The sequence below is a fragment of the Falco rusticolus genome, chromosome 4 (genome assembly GCF_015220075.1).
Source record: "Falco rusticolus isolate bFalRus1 chromosome 4, bFalRus1.pri, whole genome shotgun sequence".
Taxonomy (NCBI): domain Eukaryota; kingdom Metazoa; phylum Chordata; class Aves; order Falconiformes; family Falconidae; genus Falco; species Falco rusticolus.
Window position 1 is genome coordinate 94058319 of NC_051190.1, and position 24331 is coordinate 94082649.

The 24331-nt window shown below is 39.1% G+C and overlaps 1 protein-coding gene across 7 annotated transcripts; it reads right to left on the reverse strand.

Annotated features, from left to right (window-relative positions):
* Window positions 1–2487: 2487 nt before the first annotated feature.
* Window positions 2488–23723, reverse strand: HERPUD2 (HERPUD family member 2). 7 transcript variants are annotated; one of them, XM_037384213.1, is made up of 9 exons: window positions 23606–23723; window positions 23039–23365; window positions 17326–17403; window positions 13932–14045; window positions 11665–11822; window positions 5840–5962; window positions 5185–5508; window positions 3845–3959; window positions 2488–3503 (listed from the first exon to the last, which is right to left on the reverse strand). In XM_037384213.1, the coding sequence occupies exons 2-9, from the start codon at window positions 23183–23185 to the stop codon at window positions 3342–3344; spliced, it is 1221 nt and encodes a 406-aa protein (XP_037240110.1). In that variant the 5' UTR covers window positions 23186–23365; window positions 23606–23723; the 3' UTR covers window positions 2488–3341. The 7 variants fall into 7 exon arrangements, with proteins under 7 accessions (XP_037240110.1, XP_037240109.1, XP_037240108.1 ...); XM_037384212.1 differs by having other exon boundaries at window positions 23560–23684; XM_037384211.1 differs by having other exon boundaries at window positions 23564–23680.
* Between the last annotated feature and the right edge of the window lie 608 nt (window positions 23724–24331).

The following is a 24331-nucleotide window of genomic DNA, read 5'->3' on the forward strand; positions in this document are numbered from 1 at the left end:
GAGTTACCTGCATTTAAGGGCAACAGGGAGCAACTGGAAAGGTCTCCACACCAAACAGCAGGATGAGCAAGACCTCATGAGCCCACAACTTAGGAGGAGAAAAAAAGATCACTTTGATGACTATTTTGCACCCAAGAATTCCCCAGTGTGAGTTTGTGTCACACTTGTTCAGGAAACCAACAGTGGCATTGCTAAACACAATGTAAAATGTAGCCATCAGTGCAGATGTATGCGTATGTATTTCTCAGAGTAAGCACAACATTGAGAAATCATGCAAAAGAGTAGCTATGTGTTGCTCTTTCCATACATCTGCTCCAACCAGCACTGCTGATCTCATCTCTCTTCACAGCAAGAAGTATTACGGAAGGAATACGCTTCAGTCTTGTGTCTATTCCTTGTGTGACTGTCTCTGCCTTACGCACTGTGAGGTGCTGGCACAGATTTGCTATTAGATACACAGACTTCCTCTAAGTGTAGGGTACCTGTCATTTCAAGTTTTCCTGTAAGGTAAAAGCAAGAATGAACTTCAATCACCTTTACAACTTTGCATACAGAAAGTGTGAGTTATGCATGGGTACGTTACAGAACCATCAATACTGGGGCACACCCTATGCTGGCTTAATCCTCATGCTTTTCGTTCCATCTCATGCTACAATCTTGCTACGATTCAGCATTTACCTTCGCCTACAGCCGTGTACCACATAATGGCGTTTTGTTTTATGCTATAGCACAGTTCCTCCAAGGATGCACTAAGAAAAAGCAACTGTTTTCCTAGGGTTTTCATTTCCATCATCACCCTGTTGCATATTTCATGCTGTTCAATTTACACATGAATTGCTCAGAAACCCATAAAACAAAGACCTGATCTGACTGGTTTTCATCAAATTCTTTCCTTTACTAAGAAAAAAAAAATGCACCTCTCTTGCCTCAGTCTGCTCTTCAATGCCTCATATTTATTCACAATCACACTTTCTGTTATCTTTGTTCCTCCCATTGGCTTTCCTCTGCCTCCAACTCTTTCACTAATTTTTGCTGATGCTTCATATCTCTTTCTTACTTCAACTCATTTTCCTCAATAACCACCATTTTGCTTTTCCTTCCTTGGATCTTGGGAAGGTTCTGGATGCTGGAAGGTTTCAGTGACCTTAAAATGTTCTCACATAAGTCTGGCCTCTTCAACTCATTGCTCCAGTTCTACAATCTAGTTAAAAAAAACTCTCAGAGCATCTCCTTCAATATCTAACCAACTGCCAGGATCTCCCATTTCATTATTTCAACCTTGTGTAACCCATAAACAGATTTCTCCTTCTCCAGATAGGAACAAGCAGTAACAATTCCATGTTCTTTAACCAAAATCAGGGCGAACAGGGTAATGGCAACTTTCTTCATCTAGCCTGCTCACAGCAGAGGGCTACCATCAACTGCTTCCTACAGCACAGAAAAAACTGGAAACTCAGAACAGCAACCATGACAGCAAGAAGCAACTAGCAGCTGGATACCAGCAGGTTGTAACTACGCAACTTACAAATACACTAACCCCAGGACAAAAAGAACAGCGAACTTTTGGGAAAAGTGGGAGGAAGAACACACAGGTCAAACAGATGAAACTTCAACACATTCCAGAAATAAGTATAACGATATCCAAGATTAACACTGTGCCATTCCTTTAAAAGTGTACATTTTTGTAATGGTTCTTAAATATTAGTCAAGTTAGATCCACCCACCAAACTAAAAGAGTAAAATTTCTTCAACAAGGTCTATGCATTTTATGTTTATGCAGTAAAGAACCTAAATTGACAGCAGCTCTCCATAGTAACATGGGAGTAAAACACTAATTAAACATTTATTCATCATTACTGCCTTTAAAGCAAGTAAAATCACATCTATAAAAGACTTACATTTATATTTCTCCTCTTACAGATTTGTAAATAAGAATTCTTTTGTAACTCAAAAACCATTCCATTTAAGCTATTTAGATTAAAACCATTGTTCAAATCTACTTTTTCCAATTGAGTCAACTTTCAATAAGGCCTAGAAATCCTGATAGATAATTCAGAGTATAAACCCAAAGAAAATTTTTTAAGTTTCAAAACTTCGCTGCATAGCTTCAGCAGTCATGAACAAGCAAAATATAAACCCCCTATTTCTCACTTGTTCAGACCTATTTAAAAGTTTTGACCTGTTATCTGGAAATTAGGAAGTTGGACAGGCTTTCTCTTGGTTGTAGGAAAAATGGCTGCAAAGATTCTAAGTTAGATAGCACATGGTAACTTCACAATTAGGAACAAAACCAAATATAACTTTTGGCTATTACTAAAATCTAAAGAAAGCAGCCAAAAGCCTGACAGTAGCACTGTGCTATTACCTCATGTACAATCTTCCTTTTCTTAGTTTTAATTGGGTTAATTAAGAATACCAATATCCTGCTGTTCAGATCACACCCGCAACTGTGTATGTGCTGCTACAAACACACCACTTCAGTCAATATCAGTAATGCCACCATAACAACTTTATTCCACTCAAATCATCATATTTTTCATCCTTAATGATGCACTATTTAGCTGTTTGCATTCAAGTATGCATACAAACATCCAAAAGAGTTACCGTAACAATTTTTATTAAAAAACCCTAATGTACATGGTTTTCCCCGGTACAGCTATATTTTTCTTAAAAAGTACTGTATGTATCAAACATTTAAGGTTTATCCCATCACTGTCAATTGTCTTTGAAGAGCTGTCAAACATCTTCGACTTTAATGAACTTCAGTATAGCCTCAAGAGAAGGCTTTTACCTTTCTAAATGTGTAAGAGGCTTAGGATTTTGTGGTGTGAAGACAATATGCCATTAACACGTAATCCTTGTGTTCACAGCATTCTTTCAGGAATGATGTAAACTCCTAATCTCAAGCCGTAATTCATACCCTGCATAAAACTGGCATGATACATTAATGATATTCAGATGAATAGATAGCATTTGGAAAGGTCCGTCAACATTTCTACTTTTAACAGCTCTTTAAAGATGTAATGGTGCAGCTTAAGTACAAGCTTTTTGCCTCCGTATAATACACATATGAAATTAAAATAAAACATGGAAGACCAATATCTTTACATTTTATTCTTCAGAAAAAGAAGAATCTTAAAGAAAGCATTTAGTAGTCCACTTGTGCTTAAAATGTTCAATGCATGAGAAAGCCGAAAAAAATACACATTTTTGTACACCATAATCAAAAAGGTAACATTATAGAGTTTCAGAAATTGCACTGTATTTAAAACACACTCTAGAATCTGCTCCACTTCTATGTATGGCTACTGAGGCTGCCTGACACAGTTCCTTTTCCATTTTTAATTGCCAACCTGTGGAGGCCCTTCCGGGATGAGTGATGTGAAGAAGGTTGTGATAAAGGACCAAGCAGAAGCCATAAATCCAGGCTGCTGCTCTGTATTGGCATCTTCACCTGCATCTTCTCCGCTGTCTTCATCAATCCCATCATCCATAAGTCGTTCCTTTAAAAACAGAAATTGAAGCCATTCAACTGCCGCTTTTCAGAGCCTTGACATAAGGTAACCAGCAGTATCTTCCTACATTAAGTAACTTCTCTGAGAACAACCTCCTGACGAGTAACTAGCACGAAGAAAGTCTGTGACTGAAGTAGAGCCAATCAGTAATTGTCAGACTAGAAAAATACAGAATTTAAGCAGCAGAATTTAAACACTGAGGACAATACTGAAAGCTCTCTGTTTAAGCTGGCTATGTTTCATAAAAGTTGACTTTTTGTCCAGGCATTACAGCATGCTTTGCAGTATAATACATAGGCGTCTCAAAAGACATGTCTGCTCTTACTTACCATCTCTTCAAGATCCGGATTATTTGCATGCTGGCCATCACGGTTCACTTCCACATTATTGGCTGCCTGTTGTTGGCCTCCCTCTTGTCTAAAGGGGAACCATCCAGCTTGGTGCCTATGTAAGAAAACAGAACAGCTGAAAACCTCTCTTTTGAAAGGAACAAAAAGATTTTTCTGCTTTAGTGAACTACCGTAGCGAATTCTTCAAGTACTTTGAAATGAATGAAGGTATGCATATTTTTCTGTAAGTCTTACTTCTAGATCAAATGGCTATTCTTTGACATCTGGATTAAGAAGAGTCTTGCTAAAGAGCTGTTCTTTTAAGTTTCATAAGTGCTGTTCATAGCCCTCTGTCCCAAAAGATTATTAATTTACCATGATTAGGTGATTAAATACGCAGAATACTTTTGTTGGGTCTCCTCCCCAAATTTAGGTACTTAAGTTATATTAATTTTCAGAGAGCCTTAGTCTTCATACTTTAAAGTTTATTTTCTCTGGAAAAAGAGAATGTAAGTTTCAGCTAAGGCTTGAACCATGTTACCGTTGTAAATAAACTTTCAAGTGTCTATACTCTGATTTCAACTATCACATGTGCATGAGAAACAGAACAGTCCTTGCGAGGACTGAGACTACAACATAATGAAATTCTCAATGAATGACATCAGTTCAAAATATCAAGCATTACTGCTGATTTCCATTTCTATTTACATCACTGAACTATTTTTATATATGTGATGACAACTGTACTGGTATTTCTTAATAACAGAGTGCTTAAGTCTTTATGATATATTGTAAAAAAAATATTTAGGTCCCTGCAATTCTACCAGATCTGGTACTCACCATTACAGTAGAACTACCTTAACTCTACCTAACAACTCACGCACAAATCCCCTAATTCATTTTTCAAAAATAACTTATCTTAGCTCTGTGATTTTCCTTTTATATCCAAGTGGTAAGAGTTTTATGTTTAGGTCGAGCAGATGTTTGACTTCCATGAACTTCCCTTTCGTCAGCCCCACTTTTAAATTTCCAGTCCAAAATTCTATTTTTCTGTAATACTGGTCTGTTAATATCACCAATATTTAGGAGCACTGTGTTTCGGGTGTAAGTGGTATCCAACTTACTGTAAAAGTGTTATGAGAATCCAATTTTTATGTCAGCTTCTGTACTTGTTTGAATATTTAAAAAAAAAACCCAACAAAACAAAACACATACATCATACTGTAAAGGAGCAGTGCCTGAACTTCTGCATTTGGGTAATTTCTCAGTTTAAATTGATTATACGTTAGCACCATACTCCACATTTCAGACCTGCAGCTGTACTCAACCGTTGTACTCACAAATAAACCAGCAGCATGGCTCCCATTACCATGACAAATCGACTGAAAGAAGAATAGAAGTATACAATGCTCAGAAGAATCGCTGCTCTAGAGAACGTGTACATCCAGTCCAGCCAGTCCCGGTTGAAGTCCTCCTCATTCACTACTGGGCCACCCTGTGCATTCATCTGAACATTTGGGTTTACAGGCCTGTTTTCCTGGACGGCTACATTTGGCACTGCTGCAGGCTCATTTGCAGGAGCGTGTTCTGAATTTACAGCCTGGGCAACTGCAGATCTCACTGGCTCAGAGCTGGAAGTCACTTGGGCTGAAACAGCAGCTTGGCTAAAAATTTAAACATAAAACTGGTTTGTCAAAAAACATGCACCAAAATTCCTAAGCCTTTTCTTGTCTTTTTTTCTACACTAATAAAAACAAAATTTCAGATGTAATACATTAATAAGTAAAGCTTTAAAGGAAAATGCAGTTTGTTTTGATGTGTATTAATTCCAATCCAAAACTAGATTTCCTAATTTGCTGGACAAAATTGAGTGTAAAACAGCATATCCAGACAAAATAAACACATAAATTTTGATCCTGCACACAATATTTAAGTTTTTTAATATCTTCCTTTCATTAGTGTAACTCAGTACTACCCAAGATAATGCAGACTTACTATTGCATGTAGTACTGACGTGCATACATTTGTTGCCACCAGATCATCTGTAAGGGACTGAATGCAGGATACATAGAAAATCCAGCAGGAACACCTTGGCCTGGAAATTGGCTGCCTATATTGCTAGAAAAGGTTAAAGAAAAACACTCAGTTCTAAACTGCCACATTTATAAAATGCCCTAAATATTAAAAAAAACCAAACAATTAAAGTAGCATTTTTCTTCTCATTTGTCCCCCTACAATAATGCACTGAAATGACACTGAAACAACAGGTAGCGAGAACATCCAACCCATTCCAAAAAAGCACTGTACTTTCATACAACAAATTAATAAGCAAAGTTATTTCTACAGAAAGAGGATTTATGTTTTTTCTACTTAGAAATCTGTCACTGGCTGCACCTCTGGGACAAAACCATGTTGAATTTTTTTTTTAATTGTTTATAACGGGAGAAATTCTTCCATACAATTCCTTTCAAGTTCAGAGGTCACCCTTAGGTGCTGCAGAAGCTGTAAAGGGAAACCTTACTATCTTCTACAGCTTTCTTTTAGAAGCAATACCTGAAATACCACTGTGATCAAAGACAAGAAGAAATGAACATGAGCAAAGGCAATAGCTTCTGAAGATTGCAACTAAGAACATTGTAAATTATTTACTCCCCCACCCCCCATCAATATTTTGAGCATATTTTGATTCTCCTCCCTATGGGCTTTTAACTCTGGTTCACATGCAAGAGAGATAAAGCTCCTATATGTAAGTTTTAGGTTTGGTTTTGTCTGCTTTTAAACTTCTTAGCCTCTCTTACCTCCTAGAGCATATAGCATGTTTTGGCAAGATTTCCAACTCTTTCCCCAAAGATTTTGATGTAGTGAACTGCAGTAAACCAGGACATCTTTCAGGACAGCATGAGAGTATAAAGCATGAAGAAAAGCTTATTCAGACTGCAGGTAGCAAAAGCTGAGACTGCTGTAATTGCACTGCAGACTACAGCTGTTCCCTAAGTAAGGCACTCCCTGCAAAGATATCATCAAGAGATTTCATTAGTCTACCAGGCATTCAGATATACAAGACATGCCCAGAAAGATGGAAGACATTAAAATCTTTTTTTCCATGTTACACATGAATAAGTATTTCACTATAATTCTGGACAAGAGCCTGCCATGCAACTCCATGACCTCTGCTAAAACTGTTTGTATTTAGTCATAACCTGCTTTTATAATAGTTTGGGGCTGGGGGCAGGAGGAGGGCAGGGAAGCAAAAGTTACTTTCCTGATACCACATACAAACTAAGATAATCACAGGTAATACTCTAGGTTTCTTTCAAAAATTGCAAGGGTGAATGGGCAGCCCTGCTGATGCTACTTATTTATGCATAATTAACACATTCAAACAGCAAAGCTGTCCATCTGCTATTGAAAAACCATCAATCACGCTTTTATCTTTTTAACTACAAGGTTTAAGAACATGTTGTTCTAACCCCTGAACTGGCAAACACTTAGAGAAGTAAAACTCCTCCAAAGTTAACAGAACACTGAACCTCACAAAACATCTGACCCTCGAAATGTAAAGATGATTCAAATATTCTACATGGGTGTCATTAAGCACTTGGTGTGACAAATCACTGAGCAATGTCTCAATTTCAAGCAAGTAGAACATTACATGGGGATGTGAACAGACAGGACCACTCTCTGTTCGACGACACCTATTTCTCCAGCTCAGTCACCAATAAGCAATGCTACTAAACTTGCCCAAGTCCTGCAGAAATTCACCAATTTTTTTCTCATCAGTTACAGATTCTAGGGTTCTTCTTTGAAACCGCTAAGATGAGCTCAACAAAGTTGAGAGGCCTTGTATCTGTGAGGGAGAGCTATTGGCACAACTTTTACAAATATTGCAGGATTTAAACCCCTACTTTCCTCCAAACTCTTTCAAAAGTTGCTTTCTTGATGTAGATTAAGAAACCAGTCAACCAAGACAAACTAGAAAAGGTTTCAGTTGCATCATGTTCTTTCCTTTCCCATTTAAATATTTGGGGGGGGGGGGGGGGGGGGTGTTATTGTTGCTGGTTGTGGTTTTTTCCCCCACGGCTTTTCTAGATGTGACTTTTTGAGAAGCACAACACACCTGTTCAAGATCTCACTCCATTAATGAGAAAAAAATAAGACACCAACATTTAAGAACTGGCTTCTGGCTCACAATGCCAAATAGCACAGCAGTATTTTGTTTGCTCATCAAAAATCAGAACAACACAGTTGCTGTCAATTACACAGCTATTCCAGCTACTAGGGTATTAAGTTAGCTTATGAAATTCAGGAACAACTCCAAACAAAAAGTATGTATTTCAGTGAGAACCTCTCCAAAGGAAGAGGCTCTTCTCAGCAAAGCAAGCCGTCTTGCTGTTAGAAGAAAAAGGGAAGTAGCACATGCTTTCTCCTCCTCTTTTCCAAAGGGAGGAGGAAGAGGCAGGAAGCAAAGTATTTCAAAAGAATGGCAGCAACAGCACAAGAGCAGAGAAACAAACTGGATAGTCACAGGCATTCCAGGACTGGAGAACAAAGCACAGCAGACTGCAGAAGAGCAGTTAGGTAAGTCAGAAAACTTTTTAAGATTCAAATGGTAGAGGCAGCTTCAGAATATTCTGAAAGAGGCATGCTAGCCCTTAAATGGCTAGAAAGCTCACCCTTATTACTTCTGGTCTATAGAAGACACCTAAACTGGGATTCAATTTGAGGATAAAGTCAGACTAGTTAGCTAGTGTCATCATGAAGACACTGCTCACCCCTAGCGGAAAAGTAAGGCCTTTTAATTCAGACTTAAAAGCCCAATCTCTGTCATCTGCATCACTGACTACAACTGCATTTGTTTAGTGACCTTGACCCAAAAAGACATCTCATTTAGGGTTCATCTCATGAGTCTGAGATATCAACGTCAAGTGACATTTCAATATCCTCCACTATGTTATTTGCTACCTTAAGAAAAAAATACTGCAAGACAAGGCTACTGAAGAAGCAAGGTATTTACGTGGTAGAACATACTGTGTGCTGTCGTATGTCATTTTGTTGTTCACTTTCAAGCAGTACTATATACACACAATACAAAAACATTTCACTAGATAGGCTGCCCACACTTGACAAATAATCTCACGGCCTTGATGTTCCTTGTCTGTTTACAGCTTCCAAGTACCCTCCAATCTGAAATGCAAGCCGTTTCAGGACTGAGCCCACCTGTTCTGTCTGTAGCTGCGTAGCACAATGGGGCCCTGATCCATGACTAAGTCCGCAGGAGCAGGCAATGCTGCACTTGCTCTCCACTTCAAAAGACTAACTTGGTAGATACAAGCTATTTGCTCAGTCCCACCTCAAGTCTAGGTTTTTAGAAAATAGCATGTACAACAGCTCAAAAGCAACAGAAAGTTTTAAGTTGCTTTCTCTACAACATTTTAGCAATCTGAATGAGCTGTTTTCCCAAAAGATACTCAACTTGCATACTAAGGCTTTCTATCAGCAACTGAGAAACAATCAAAACCATAAGTAACACGAATGTTAGGTGGTTATTTGTACAAGTTCATTAATGAAATTAAGTGTTGCAAAACACTGAAGAAAACTGACCCTCACATGTGTTTTCAAACATCTGAAGACCTTTTGCCCATCAGTAAAGCCTATCATGCAGCTAGATTAAGTGGGTCTGGTCATGAAACAGGAAGAAAAAGTCACACAGATTCCAGCTACAAATATTCACTGTTCCTAACAAGCCTCAGTCCCTGTATAAATTACACTAAAGCTGGATTTCTTTGCCCCAAATGACGTTTAAGAGAGCAGCTAAAACACAGAAGGCATTTCTTATTGCTGGAATACAAGCAGCAGCTGTCTGAAGCAAAACCAGATACATCTGAGAAGATCACTAAAAGCATTAAAAAGGGTTTCCTCAAGACAGCAGACTACAGCAGGTCCTGGCACACACTATTTGGAGTTGAGCAGAGCACCACGGTACCCAGCAGTTGACAAAGATCTACCTTAAGTTCTGACAGCATTCCATTAAATTACTTTTATAAAAAGGGCCTAAGATTATTTAGGGTTCATTTATTTTGGCATTTCTGTTCAGATCACGAATGCACTTCTGAAGCAAATCTCCAGTCACTTCCTCTTACTACAGTTTTGTTTGCATCACAGAATGCTCTTGGATCACCATCTGGATTCCTTTTGGATTACACTAAATTAAAGGATGCAATTTAGGCGCACTGCTAATGCACCTTAGCCACAAATAGGCACCTATTCCTGGTGACCAAGCTAGAGGTAGCCCAAATAAGACTGAAACCCCTGAAATATGTGCAGTGTTGATGTCAGGTTTTCAGCATCTCTTTCAGTCTACAGATCCACTCCTCTCGATCCACATTACTTGCTAATACAGACGCAGACTTGGAATTTTTATTTTTAAGTTTCTCTTTCAAACACAGTAAAGTCTTTCAAATTCACGATTCCCACTGTATTTTAATGGAATTATTTCAGCTAGAAGACTGACCAATGGTTCTGTTGCCTTTTTGAAGTTCCTTCACCTATTCAATTCACCATGCATACTGACAAAAAACTCACTCTGTTTACATGAAAAGCTAATTAGAAAAACATTAAAACTTCTTACAGATTAGTAATTTGCACCACAGAATAAATTGCTTCCAGTATTAATCTACGTTACACCAAACAGCAGTCTTGACAGTCAACTTACTGTCACCTAGCTTTTGTCACAAAGACAAGCAAAACCACTTCTGCGAAGATGCACGCAGTCAGGATAACCCAAGTGCTCCACCCATTGCGAAGGCAGGTTTTTTCCTTGACAGAACATTTCAGATACAAAAATAAAAAGGACTTGAAGGAATTCAGGATTAAAACTAGTAAGACTAGTTAAGTCTAGGCTAACTCAACAAGAAAGCATGTAAATTGAACTGAAACTACTAAGTTTTCAACAAGTTCTTGATATCTGTTTTCTTTCCAGTGACAGAAAGAATTTTCGCTGTTCACAGGTCCACAGTTTTGTTTAAACATTCTCCAAAGAAAATCTCTAGAATCTATGCAGTACTGGGAGAATGCCTTGCCAGAAAGAAATCTTTAAAGTGTTCCCTGAGGAAATGAGAGGTATTATCTCAGAATGCACTATCCTCCCATTTTCCCCTTGGAAGAATACAAAACAAAAAAACCTTTAAGAAGCTGCAAAGGTCATGTGGGTTAAAAATTGCTAAAGCTGCTTTTTAAGAAAAAAATTTTGGAAGTCATGTAATAACAGATCTGCTCTAGAATTGTACACTAGTTACATTTCATTAGTATGTATGAAAATATTTTAAAATTGTTGCAGATAGACAAGTACATACATGTACTCAAACACCTCATCATTTATGCAGTTGAATCCAATATGGAGAAGTAAAGCGTTACATCTCCTTTGTGTTAAGAACTAAGAACCATCATATTCTGGTAAAAATTTAGTGCTGACAATTACAATAAAGGACTATAAAAAGCAATCAGAAGCAATAATTTTATCAACCACATTACCAACTATATCCAGTAGATAAGTATTACAAGCTGCACTTTGAGGGCAGAAAGCATGAAGAAAAAAAACCAAACAAAACACAGCCTGAAGGGTGCACTAAGAACACTTACTCTTTGACAGAGTCCTAGCTAAAAACATTAATGTTCATATGCAAAATGTTTCTAACGTAAAACACTTCAAGATGAACTAGCCAAATAATTTTACAGACAGTGAAACAAACATATTTGTACCTGAACATTTAAAGTACTTTAAAGAGTATCAAAGAACTGAGAATTGCTTCAATCTCACTTACCCTTGCATTAAATAAGGGAACTGGTGGCTTGGTATAGGATTGCTTTGTGCTTGTGGAAGATTACGATGCCTCACTCCATCTGCACTAGTGTTCAAAGATGTAGATGAAGGTTCTTGGTTTGTGGGTGAGGCAGCAGTTGATCCAGAATGGTCTAAATTCTTAAAAACAAATATAGTTGAGGTTGGGGATCTTTTTGCCACAGTTACATGATTTACAACTGTGCCTTAAAAAACTATTTGCTTTCATGTTTTGTCACAAGTTTTACTGAGAATATAAGCACCAGGCAGGTCTTCTGGGGTTTTATTGGTTCTGGCAAGCCTTTAGTAAAAGCAGAAATTCAAAATTGCACTCAGGTGCACATATAAAAAGTAGTGAAGTTTTCAGAAAGACTCAACACTTGATAGGTCCCAGAGAAAACCACAAGTCACTTGGAATCAGTTTCAAAAAGCTGAACCAAACTAAAGCTTAAATAAAAAGAATATTTAGCAGCAACAAAAATTCTAGTAGCTATCATTAACAAAAGTAACCTCAGGATATGACTTTATATTCGGAGACAACAGTGTCTGCAGTGACTTAAAATATCATTCCTCTGTCCTTCAGTTTCCCCTTCTACTCATCATCCTCTTCACTGTGCCAGTTGCCCAATACAAACTGCTGCGCTCACTGCTGGGAGGGGGCAGGGGGTAGGAATCAGGGAAATAGCTAGGAACTGCTTAGGCTCCCAAAACCACACCTAAAACCAGCATGGTCAGACCTTCAATGCTTTCCAAGATCAATAATTAACCCTGGAACAGGGTTAACAGCTTAATATTTAACAGCTGACTGTACTAGATTATTTGTGACCGTAACTAGACTGCAATTTGGCCATTGAGATGCATTATTTTAGTTTAAATAAATCCCCAAGATCTGTTGCTAAGCATTACTGTAATGTTTACTCAGTAGAAACTCCTCTTCAACTTTTGACAACTCAGGAAGCGAAGAGGTGCAGTTACTTAAGACATCACTAGCACATTTCCCCCTACAAAGGAAAAGAAGAAAAACCTACCACTAGACAGTGGGGAGGAAACAAAAAAAAAAAAAAAAGGAAGAATAAAGGCCATTCAAGATTTGGGTTTAGGTTGCTCCATTCAAAGTATTACGAACCTAACACTGGGTATACTGACTGCTTTAAGCAGTCATTAATACAGTCATGTAAATACAATATTTACAGCTGATCTACATAGCAATAAAACAATAAAACAAAGGTGGCCCCCTGTGTCCTGCTTGCAAATAGAGATATTAAATACAGCCTTTGAAAAGATGACTTAACCATTGTCCACTCTCTACTATCACTTAAACTGCTTGTGTTTCTGACTGTCACGTAGCAGTCTGAAGCAATATGCTATCAACAAAAGAATGAAGACAGACAGCTTATTACTGGAAGGGTATTTCCCATATGCTGATAATCAACACACCACAGATGAAAAGTACCTACAATGGTATTATGTACACATTCCTTTCTGACTAACCTTCAAGGGTCGCTTAGTGATACTACTGTAATTCTCTTGGCTTTTTCTGGAGTTGGTAATGACAACTAAGTCATCAACAGAAACATTTACTGCACTACTGTCAAAACCGAGTACAACCAAAGAACATCATTTTTGCAGGGCGTGAAGAGGAAAACACTCAAAACACCCTAAACAAAAGTGTTTTGTGAACACCTTTAATAAAAGCTTAAGAACACTTTTTACTTCTGTCTTACAGACACTACAACTACCTTGAAGCTAATTGCATAAATACTGGCCAATTCCTGTCAAGCAGAATGAACACTGGCCAGGCTGCCCCTGTCTGTCTCACAAGGGCACTAATTTGACTGGTCTCTCTTCAGGGGTACACAAAGTAAATCAGAACTTAGTTTAGTGTTCATTGTTTTGTTGGGGTTTTTTTTGGTTTGGGGTTTTTTTTCAACTGAATACACTGCTCAATTTCTGCCAAAGACACAGCAATATGGAAAGGAAAATTTACTTTTCAATGAAGTGTGAAAAAGAAGAGTTTAGAAAAAGTGCTTTATCATCTAATAAACACAATTGTTACAATTTTTAAAAAAGGTCATCTTTGTTTAAATAAAGTGGCACCCTTAAATAATAAAGTCTAATTGTACAAACTCATATGGCATGCTCAACCTTCACCACACTATTTTACAGTCAAATTTTAAGAGTTAAGTCTTGAAAACCTTCCTCAGTGTAGAGGAAATTCACATCCTATGTATGAAACAAAAAAAAACTCACTGAGCTACTGCTGGAGGTTGAAGCTCCGTGACCTTCTCTACTGGTGCTGGGTTTTGGAGAACTTGGGGGTGTCCGGGAAGTACATACCAGATGAACCATATGATATTCATCTTGCTAAAAATTAAAGAAATTGAAAAGCTAAAGCAACAATATTTGAAACATTTACAAGCAAAAGCCATCTTTAAATATCCACTTTCAAAGTTGCATTTGCAATCAGTAAAGAAACATTATACAAAATGAAGAGACCATAAAACAAAACTTGAGCCTAGCACAAGAGAAACCTACTGTTTCACAACTTGTGCTTTCTTAGCAGCTGTCCGCAAGAACATATTGAACATTCACTTACTCCCAATTTTCCCTAGAACCCCAGTATAGCGGAACCAATGGAGGACCACACAGAGAAACATGAGGTAGTCTATCACAAGCTTTGACTTTATTTTGGAAAAATCTCAAACCTTTTACAGGGCTCTGTTTCCTAAAGTTAAGAATGCTTACATTTGCACTGAGATCTAACGAAGAGTGTTATTCAATAAAGGCATCAGGGTAAATGAAAAATGTAGGCACTGGAGTTCCACAAGCCAACCAAGACAAAAGAAAAAAAAAAAAGTATCAGCCATTGCCTCCACCTCACTCCAGCCTAAGCCTGGCTCAAGTCTAACCTGCAGATATTCCACACTCAGGCAACGCTATTCAAAGTACTAGATGGGACCCGAGTACTCCTAAATATATGAAATTAAGGAAGCAAGTCAGTGGCATCACTTGAAGCCATGTCAGCATGCAAGTAATCAGCCCATGCCAATTCTTCATGAATATGCTGCCCCACAACACACTAACATGGACGCCACAACAACTTCAATCTGAAGCTCTTGCCCTGTACCAAATGAAGACACCCCGTTACACCAGCATGCCTGAAGCTCATACAGCCATAGCAACAAGAGCAGCTACGACCGTAAAGTTGCACATGACAGCTTCCTCAGCAACCAAATTTTAAAGAAAAGCCACAAAAGCCACCTAGTCCTCTTCTGAAATCAGCGTGATGCAGTCAAGCTGCAGTTTTTCATGAGATGACATTTAGAAATACCAGGTTTGGAGTTTTTTTTTTAAACCTACTAAGAAACTTAAGACACATAGGTTTATTCACTTTTAAGTTTTAACCTTTAGGAATAAAGAAGACTGAATAACTGCTTTTATACACCAGTGTGCATTACTGCTAGCATAGCCTATCCATATCCACATTCATTTGAACTCCTACACACATACCAGTTTCTAGCCCCAAGCACAGCCTATTACATTAAGTGTAATTTCTTACCAGATGGTGATAGTAAGCAATGATCAGAGAGCACTGCACACAGGCAATCAGTGTTCTGACCACATCAAAAGCCTTTAACCTAACCAGTTACCTTCTTCCTAGGTGAGAACTTATGCCACTTGGAAAGGGAAAGGAAGTTAAACTTCTTTTAAGCTTACAGTGTACAGCTTTATTCAATGTGACAGTTCAATATATTTCTATTTATACATAACACATTGAACATCACTGTGCCTGAAGAGTGCCACAAATTATAGCCTCAACGTATTTTACGTCGGCAAAATGACACCTCTCAGTATCAATGAGCAAGTATCACAAAGCTAAATCAAGAGATTTAGTAAAACCTCAGATATTAGGAATTTATAGCTAATCAAGTGGGAAGAACGTGGCAGAGAATGTGACTGAACTTAAAGAGTAATCATATCTTTTTTCCAAAAGCTCTTAAAACCTTGAGCACAAAAGACTCCTCTTGTTCCAACACAAATTTTTAACTTTGTGCTTAAGACCGATGATTATGTTTTTAAAGTCAGTGAATTTAACTAAACCCAAGGCCTATAGCTACTAAAATGCCTTTAAAGTCAAATATAGCTCCTGTATTCTGAAGGAAGACATTAGTTAGGAAAAGTTTCTGCTCTAGTACACAAGTAAGGTCTGAAAGCGTGCTTCCTAAAACTAGTCTGCTCTAAGCAGGCCAAGTGAATTCAAGGGATCCAGGTTTCATTTTGTCCTCAACCAGCAAAACTAAGCTTGGAGGTAAGTTATATAAATACTTTTTTTTAATTTTTTAATTGGTACAGGATATATACTGGTTGGCAGTACTCCAGCTCCACTTTTGTAGTAAACCTATATATAGTAAGTTTCAATCATTTTTGGTTAACAGTTAAATCCAATGTAACAAAATCATTTCAGAATGAAGATTATGAAGTAACAACAGAGAGTCACGATTCCTCTGCATCAGTTTTTCCATACTTAAAACTGAAGTTTGGTTGCTTACTTTCACTAAAGCATTATTCTCCTTTAGAAACTTTCCTCCATACTACATATTAAAATGTAACCCACCTGCTCTTGCAGTCTATACATTGATTTTTACCTCAGTATGTTACAAAAAAGTATCATCATCAACACCCTGGTACTGTATAACAGAGTTTACCTATTTCATAGGATTAAGAACTGTGTAATTGTTTAATGACCTAAAGTATTTTCCAACTATAGCTACTGATGCACCCTCATCTACTTACAAGGAGCTGAAAGACTACTCAACATAATGCATTATGTTTTCTGTTGCCATCAAAATTGAAGCAAAGTTCTTTTTAATCTGCCCTAAATATTACCTTATTCTACACATCTTCAGGAACTTTACGAACTTAATGAAGTCCCTATTACATGGTAGCATCAATCCAAACTATTTGTAGCAATTTGAGAATAAAGTGCATTTACTTCAAGATTTCCTACATGATATGTCGCATGTATACAGGATTTTGATTTTATTTAAATGTTGACTGAAGAATCTAAAGTTAGATTAGTAAAATTACTTTTTTCAAGATGAACCAGCAGAATTAAAAAAAAAAAAATAAACCTCTTCAGAACAAAACAAACTTTCAAGTATCATTAGGAACAGTTAAGAGATGACAAATAAAACCAGGGTAACAAATAGCTTTCCCAGCAAAACCATTCAGGAATTTAGAATTCTGGTTTTGCATATAAATATATTACCCTTAATTTGCTTACACAAGTGCCATTTTAATGTAAGTTCTTGGAATTATGTACGTACAAGAAATGAAATTATGTCCCAAACCAACAAATTCCATTTATGTTGTAGCAGGAGCTGTCTCTAAACTACATATCCCTTGTTTATGACTTATGTAGCCTACTTGCTCCCACCCATTTGGAAGCATGCCTCAATCCACAAGCATCATAATCTTACATACATGGGATACTTGAAAGTACATTTTCCAGAACGTATCAACATTATATGGTTACATCTGTCAATACAACAATGAAAACTTGAAGCTAAACAACGCATCAAATTCCTATTTCCCAAAAAGGGGGGGCTGATCAAATATCATATGGTGTTGATATAAAGCTTACTTTTCTGAGAACATCTTTCAGCTGCAGATGATCAGGAAGCAGTCTGCCAGAATACACCAGTCTCTGATCCTTTGTAGACTAGGAGATGGGACAAAGAAAGGAATTTAGCTTTTTATCTCCAGCTGTATATCTGTACAGCAGGAACATTTGCAGGCATGAAAATTCCTTATGATTCCAACCACCAACAGAGCGCCTTAAAAACATTTCAGAGAATTCACACGTCCAACTCACAAAAAAATTCTGAAAGAATTCTGCTATTACGCACTCAGCAAGAGTGCTATAACGATTAACACCACATAATTAGCAAATGCTGCTCAGCAAAACTACTGCGTATATTCAAAAATTCCTTTCTTTTTAAAGATTTGCTCTTTATCCTGCTCCCATTCCCAGGCACTTGCTGAAAAAGTAGATAGAAAAGTGGCTGGGGCAAACAAACAAAAAAAACACAGTAGGAAAATCAAGTGATAATTAAAATACACAGAAATGGGGTACAAAATCTTTCTCAACAAGGATTTTCTGTTATTACTCCCTGCTACCATTCCCCCAACCCCACAAAAATAAACAGAAGAGGAAACAAGGAAAGCATTAAAAAGCATGAAGCAGCAAAAAATTTATTTTAAGGTAGCCTTCAAAATTTGGTAAGCTTTTTCCCCCCCCTCTGGTCCTACACTCCCACATTTTAAAATACCTTTCTAATGCAAAAATAAGATTTTCCATTTTTTAAAAACAAATGATGCACTATTCACAAGGTAGTAACTTTTAGCTAGTCTACTCTGAAGAGATAATGATGAAATTTGGGGTACAGGTGTACAGTAATATGTCCAGTGTACTGAAGCAATAGGCAGCTTACTTGGCTAAACAAAACAAACAAAACCCCAACCCTACTCAATTCACTTTATGCTGTCAGAAAGTTTTAAGTAGTCTTACTACTAGTAGGTCACTAACATACTTCAACTACATAAACAAACAACTCCCTTTTTATTTTTTGCTTGAAAAATGCTCCTAAATATACACGCATATGGGAAAAATTTTAAAGAGAATCCAACTGTTACATCAGTTCAGTTTAACTACTGCATGCATCCTAAGTACAATAGCATTTATCACTCGAAAGAAAGTACTAACATAAGCAAATACTAAATGAAGAAATCTAGCTTAACATCAGTGGAACAAACATGCATTATCAGCATGAAAAATTTGAAGAATTTCCCCATCATGCAAACAGCTAGTCTTACAACATCTCTGCTCTTTCTCTCCCAGCCTACTGTTGCCCACTCTGCAGTCTTATTCATCCCAATAGTAAGACACCAATACCCAAGATTCAGGTCTCTGCAATTAGAAAAAGCTTTCACAAAAGTTTTGAGGTGGGTTTTTTTTTCTTGCAATAGACTTTTACAGTTTCCCAATAAATTAGCAAAACATAGAAAAGTTGCAGAACATTTTCCCCCTGAAGAAATCTGGTCATATCACTAGAAAATAATTATAGATACTCTAAGCAAATAATTATGAAAAGTACACATGAAATCTGAAAAGCTTTTGTTGTAAAGTTTTTCCTAAATCCATACTAGCCATCATGATTAAACACACGTCTTTTTTAAAAAAATGAGTGCATAACCTAACACATATAGTACAGAACTGTTTATCACTTCTATTGAAGAAACATTTTCCATATTCTTCTGCATTTTTCTGTATTTTTAATTAGTGACATAATACACTATTTTTGTATGTTTCACAACACAGGGAACTAGTTATCTGCAGCTCCAATGGATAAACTACTGCAATAAATTCAATATAAATGCTGTACTATTTCTACTTAGGTTTAAAACAACAAAAAAATGCTTGTCTCATATCAGACTAAGTTTTCTTGAACTATACCATTTTAGTTGCTCCTTTCAAGCAGGAACAGGCTGCTGACAGAACACAAGCTTACTTGGATTTCCTATTTGGGAAAGACCTTCTTAGAAAAAACAAGAATTTGCAGCATGCATCAAGACTACAGAAAACTTTGATTTCCTGTAAAATAGAAACTTGCTGCTTTAGAATGACCAGTGGAGCCAGAAGAAAAGTCCAGAAACCTTGTTTCTAGGTCCTGAGATAGATTATCTGGAGATTAATTAAAGAAGATAAGCAGTTAAAACAAGCAAAACCCAAACTCCAAATCTTTGCATCATCATCCAACACGGCAACGGAGTGCTATAGTGCCTGTCCCACTCATGGTCAAATTCAGATTCTTCTCTGCAGTACCTTATACATGAATCTCCCCTCAACCCCATCTAATTAAATACCTTCTCAAACTCAAGTAGTACAAATTAATTTTTTTAATACGAGTACTTTACTGAGAAGAAACTGCTAGATTAAAATGACCCCTCAAAGCTACTACATAGCCTTAAGTAATGCATTTCAGCTCCCAACAAAACCATAAAAGAAAAGGTTATGCATATACTGAGTACTGTTAATCACCTTAAGTTACAGATATTAATGGGGGAAGATGAGGTCTTAAAACGCCCTACATAACTTAAATACCTAACTGTGCACTACAAGATTATCACTTGCAATTCTCAGGGTGAAAGCCATCTGGGAATTCCGAAATGTGGGGATTTTTTAAATGCAGATGGAAGAGTGGACAGATGTGAAAACACACATATGCCAAAGTAAACAGAAAAGGCATTCAACTCATCCCTCTGCCAGAGGAGGTTCACTATCACACATCCTGCTTCAAGGAACAGCATGCTCACTACTAGCCCAAACACTAAACTGATGAAAAAAACACACTAGAGTGGCCCTATTTTCAAAAGCAAGCACATGGCACCAGATAAAAAGATTCTAGAAGCTAAAGTTTAGAATGAGATGCAAAACAGTCTTTAGATTATGATCTAAAAGGTATGTATTTAAAACTAAGAATTCAACAGCTAGTGTTTTTTCTCCCCCCTCCATTTTTCAAGTAAGACCCCCATCTGCAATGCTTAGTCCAAGTTGGCTACACCCAGCACATTACCAAAACTGCCAAACCTAAGCTAAGGAAGCCACTTCCCTTGAAACATGATCTCTGAGCTATCCTGTCTTAGCTACAAGATATCTGTTACTTTGGTCATTCATCCTCTCCTCCACTCTTCCAATAGGACATAAAAATCCAACCAACCACATCTGGTGAGAATTGTGGGGAAAGTACATGCTAGAAGACAGGTACTACAGGAAATGAGAAACAGCAGTTTTAAATGAATGCTTATGGGTGTAATCAACGCAGCAGTTAATGCACTGAATGGGAAGAACTGCTAGATTGAGACATACAGGTTGATTTTCCAAGTTTTCTTTTCTTACATAAAAGATTTAAGGACACTAACTGCAGCGCTCTAGCTATGAAAAACTGGTCCAGTAAGGGGCAACAAATACTGACAAATGTGAACCTTAGTACAGACCCATAAACTAATACTGTTTTCAACCCATTTAGATTATTCAATGACCGACTTTAGTAACTATACCAACTTTAATAGTGACTAAACCAATTCAAATCTGCCTATACTTGGAATCTGTACTTCATTTTAGCTAAAAGTCATTTGCACAAATTAATCTGGAAAAATCACAAACAACACTGCCTCAAGGCCTAACTTCTCATTTGCCTATTTTAACCACCTCATTTTCTGAAGATACATTCTTAATAAATTGTAAGTTTAATGACAACGTTTACAGTTACCATCAGTTAACAGACTAATTTACAGATGCGTATAGGAGGATTAGGTAAAAGTCACACATGACAACTGGAATGACTATGTATAGCAGTGATAAGAACTGATTTCTATTTTATGCCCCTAACTTCAAGAACACTGCAACACCTGTACAGAGCATGTGTTCTGATTGCTCCTGCACTCTTAAAATAGCAATGTAATAGAAATTATTTCCAGGACCTATCATATTCAGGGAATGTAGAAATTTGATCGACAAGCTTTTGACAGTCATCTGGTTTACAAAGAACAAAAAAAAAAAAAGGGGGGGGTGGGGGGGAAGGGGCTGCTCCTGAAAGCACAAGACTTAGAACAATTTTGGAAAAAGCAGTTAGCACTCAAGATCAAAAACATATCAAGCCGAAAAATACACTTTTCAATTTTACTATACATAGGAGACAGCCTATGAAACCCTCTCCTCCTCTCCCATCTTACTACTTTAATTTGAAAGGTTCTATGAAATGAAAATACTGTGTTCAGTTACTAATTTAATTGCAAGTACAGTAAATCCAAATTAAACTGGAATTACTGAGATAATTTTCACTAAAGAAACTTCCCATTCTTTAACCCAGAACAATTTTGGGGATTCTGAACTAGTCATTTAATAACGAGAGGCAAGCTGAGGAATCAGTTTTCATTGGAAGAAAGATGTTCCAGGAAACTGAGATGTAATATTATACTTACTACTGGTTAAAACCTACAGTGCAATACAAAAATCTCTCCTTCATTAAAGATTCTTCCTAGAAGCCCAATTTAGAAATATCATGAGTCAGAAAGCTAGTGTTTAAACACAAATACGTCATAGGAGGAGATTCCAGTGAGGAGGAAGAAGCAGCAAGTTGCGTATTTGTTTCTTTCACAGCAGATAGGCTCTCCCAGCAGAGAATTACTCACCGCAACAACTAAATCCACAAACTCTCAAATACTGCTTAACAGCTGTCAACATGCCAGTGACACAGCCCAAGCTGCCGACTGCTTTGCTTGCTCCTCCAAAAAGCAGAAACCTTTGAGAGACAAAGCTACTACTTTACACTCCCCCAGCCAAAAAAAAACCCAAACCAAAACATCAATGCCAATAATTCTTCTATCAAACTAGGTGAATACCAATCACTTACAATATAAATGCAATCTTTGTCTATTGGTTTCTACAGCAAGGTCTAGGCCTCACATGCTGCTGCAGTGTGAAGGCAAAGTCACTGTCTTTACACAGTTTTTCTGGAAGAAAATTTCTAGTACACTGTTCTGTATGACCACCATTCTAAACAGGTGCAGTATTATCTTCCTATTATTATCTGTATGGTTTTTCATAGACTCTTTTTAACTGCCAAATTTAGAACTTAAAAGAATTTACAAATAAACCATATTTTCCTCAGGAAACAAAGAAAGCTACAGGTCTTTATCCTAAATTTCAAAATACAGTCACAACTGTCATATGTTTGCAGTACATCTGAGAGCAGAGTTTTCGACACAGCCTCAAAAAAAAAAAAAAGGGTTTTGAAAGAGAAAAAGAAAAAAGGGGATGTAATTCTGGAGATTGCTCAATTGCATGTTTCAAATAATATTATGAATAAATATCTATCTATTCCACACTTCAGTGAATTCACTAGAGTTGGTAACTTTACATGTATCACATCGTAATTGGTTTAGACAGAACTCTGACATTTACAGAAATCAGTCTTAAATTCACTTAACTGAGATATCTACACTCCAGATCCTAAGAGAGTGAAACGTAGCATTAAGAAGTACCTTCAGTGATACCGCCTTTCAGGATGCTACACTGTGATCTTCTGCCACCCTACAGAACCGCAGCTATTTACGTTGCCAACTTCCCTGAAAGCAGAGAGCCGGGCGCTGCCTTGACACGGGTAACTCCTGGGCAGCGGGATTCTTGTTTATTTTGCAGAGTACCCAAGGAAAGCCTCGGCCGCCCATCCGCAAGTTACCGCAATGCCAGTTTTCCCGACAAGAAGAAGACAAAGGGCTGGCCAAGCACTCACCGGCTTACTAGGGTAGACTTTGGAGAGGTGAGATTTTAGCTTGCCCACAGTCCAGTCCAGAAAGCAGTTAATGGTCTGGTCGGTGTATTTCTGGTTGGGGGCCTTGATGATGAGGGTCACCGGGTGATCCACCACGCTCTGGTCCATGCTGCCAGCAGGGGCGACCGGCCCCGCCTCGCTCTTCTCCGCTGGGAGACGAGGCCGCTGGAAGCTCCGGGCGCCCGGGGCGGGCTCAGCGGCCGGGGGCGACGCTCCGGGGGAGGCCGGGGGAGCCCATGGTCGTGCTGGCGCTCACAGCGCGGGCGGGGCGGCGGCACCGGCCGAGCTCTGCCCGCCAGACGCGGAGGAGCAAGCAGAAAGAGGGGCGGCTTAGCGCTCACACAGCGGCACCCCCCCTCCGGTAACAACCGCCACAGGGCTCCCGCCGGGACAGCGGGCGCGCCCTCACCTCACCCTCAACCGCCACCCCCCCGCCCCCCGCGGACCGGCCGGTTCCCCCCTCCCCCCCGGTGCGCCCGCACCCACGGAGAAGGGAAGGAACCGAGACGGGAGGGGACGGCCCGGTACCCGGAACGCGCCCGCCCGGGCTGGGCCCCTCCGCCCGCGGCGCCGCCTCGACCTCCGGCCCCGCTGTCGCTGGCGTAAAATGGAGACCGGAAGCGCGGCCGCGTCCCTCCTCCCTCCGCCGCTCCCCGCGCGCGCCGCTGGGTGGCGCCCGCGGGCCGCCCGGGCGGGGGGACACGGCGCACGCGCACCGCCCCGGGCGCGCGGGGCGGGGGCTGGGGCGCAATGGCGGGGGCGAGCGCGCGGGGCGGGGGCTGGGGCGCGCGGGGCCTGCTCCGCCGTTGGGGCGGCGGCGGCTGGAACGGGACGGAACGGGAGGGGCTGGGTGGGCAGGGCCGGGCGCGGGCGCTGTGGAGCGACACTGTGCGCCGGGGGGGGCGTCGGGAAACCCCGGGGGCGGCAGCGCTCGGCCTCGCCCTGCTCCGCGGCTGTAGCCGGGGGCCGTGGCGGGTGGGGATGGCGGTGCGCAGGGCAGTCTAAAGGCCGACACGATAAATTGAGAATTAAGACTCCGGTACTCGCTGTGTGCCTGGTCTCGTCACCGCCGTGTGGGGACGCCTCAGTGCTTGTATTCTCCCCGGTGTCCTTGTGAGCTCAGAAAATGCTACTTTATAACCGGAATGGAGGTGCAGGAAGACGGTTTTGCCTTCTGTCGCACAAGAGAGCTGTCTTACAGCCGTTAAACAAGTTTCTGAAGGCCCAGGTTATCACTGTAAACTAATAATTTCA

Excerpts from the sequence above, each read along its gene's own strand:
- HERPUD2 (XM_037384213.1), bottom strand. The coding sequence starts at position 23,185 with ATGGACCAGAGCGTGGTGGATCACCCGGTGACCCTCATCATCAAGGCC. Across the intron at positions 5,509-5,839 it reads CGTCAGTACTACATGCAATA|CCAAGCTGCTGTTTCAGCCC; the intron begins GTAAGTCTGCAT and ends TTAAATTTTTAG. Across the intron at positions 3,960-5,184 it reads GCCATGCTGCTGGTTTATTT|GCACCAAGCTGGATGGTTCC; the intron begins GTGAGTACAACG and ends TTTCTTACATAG.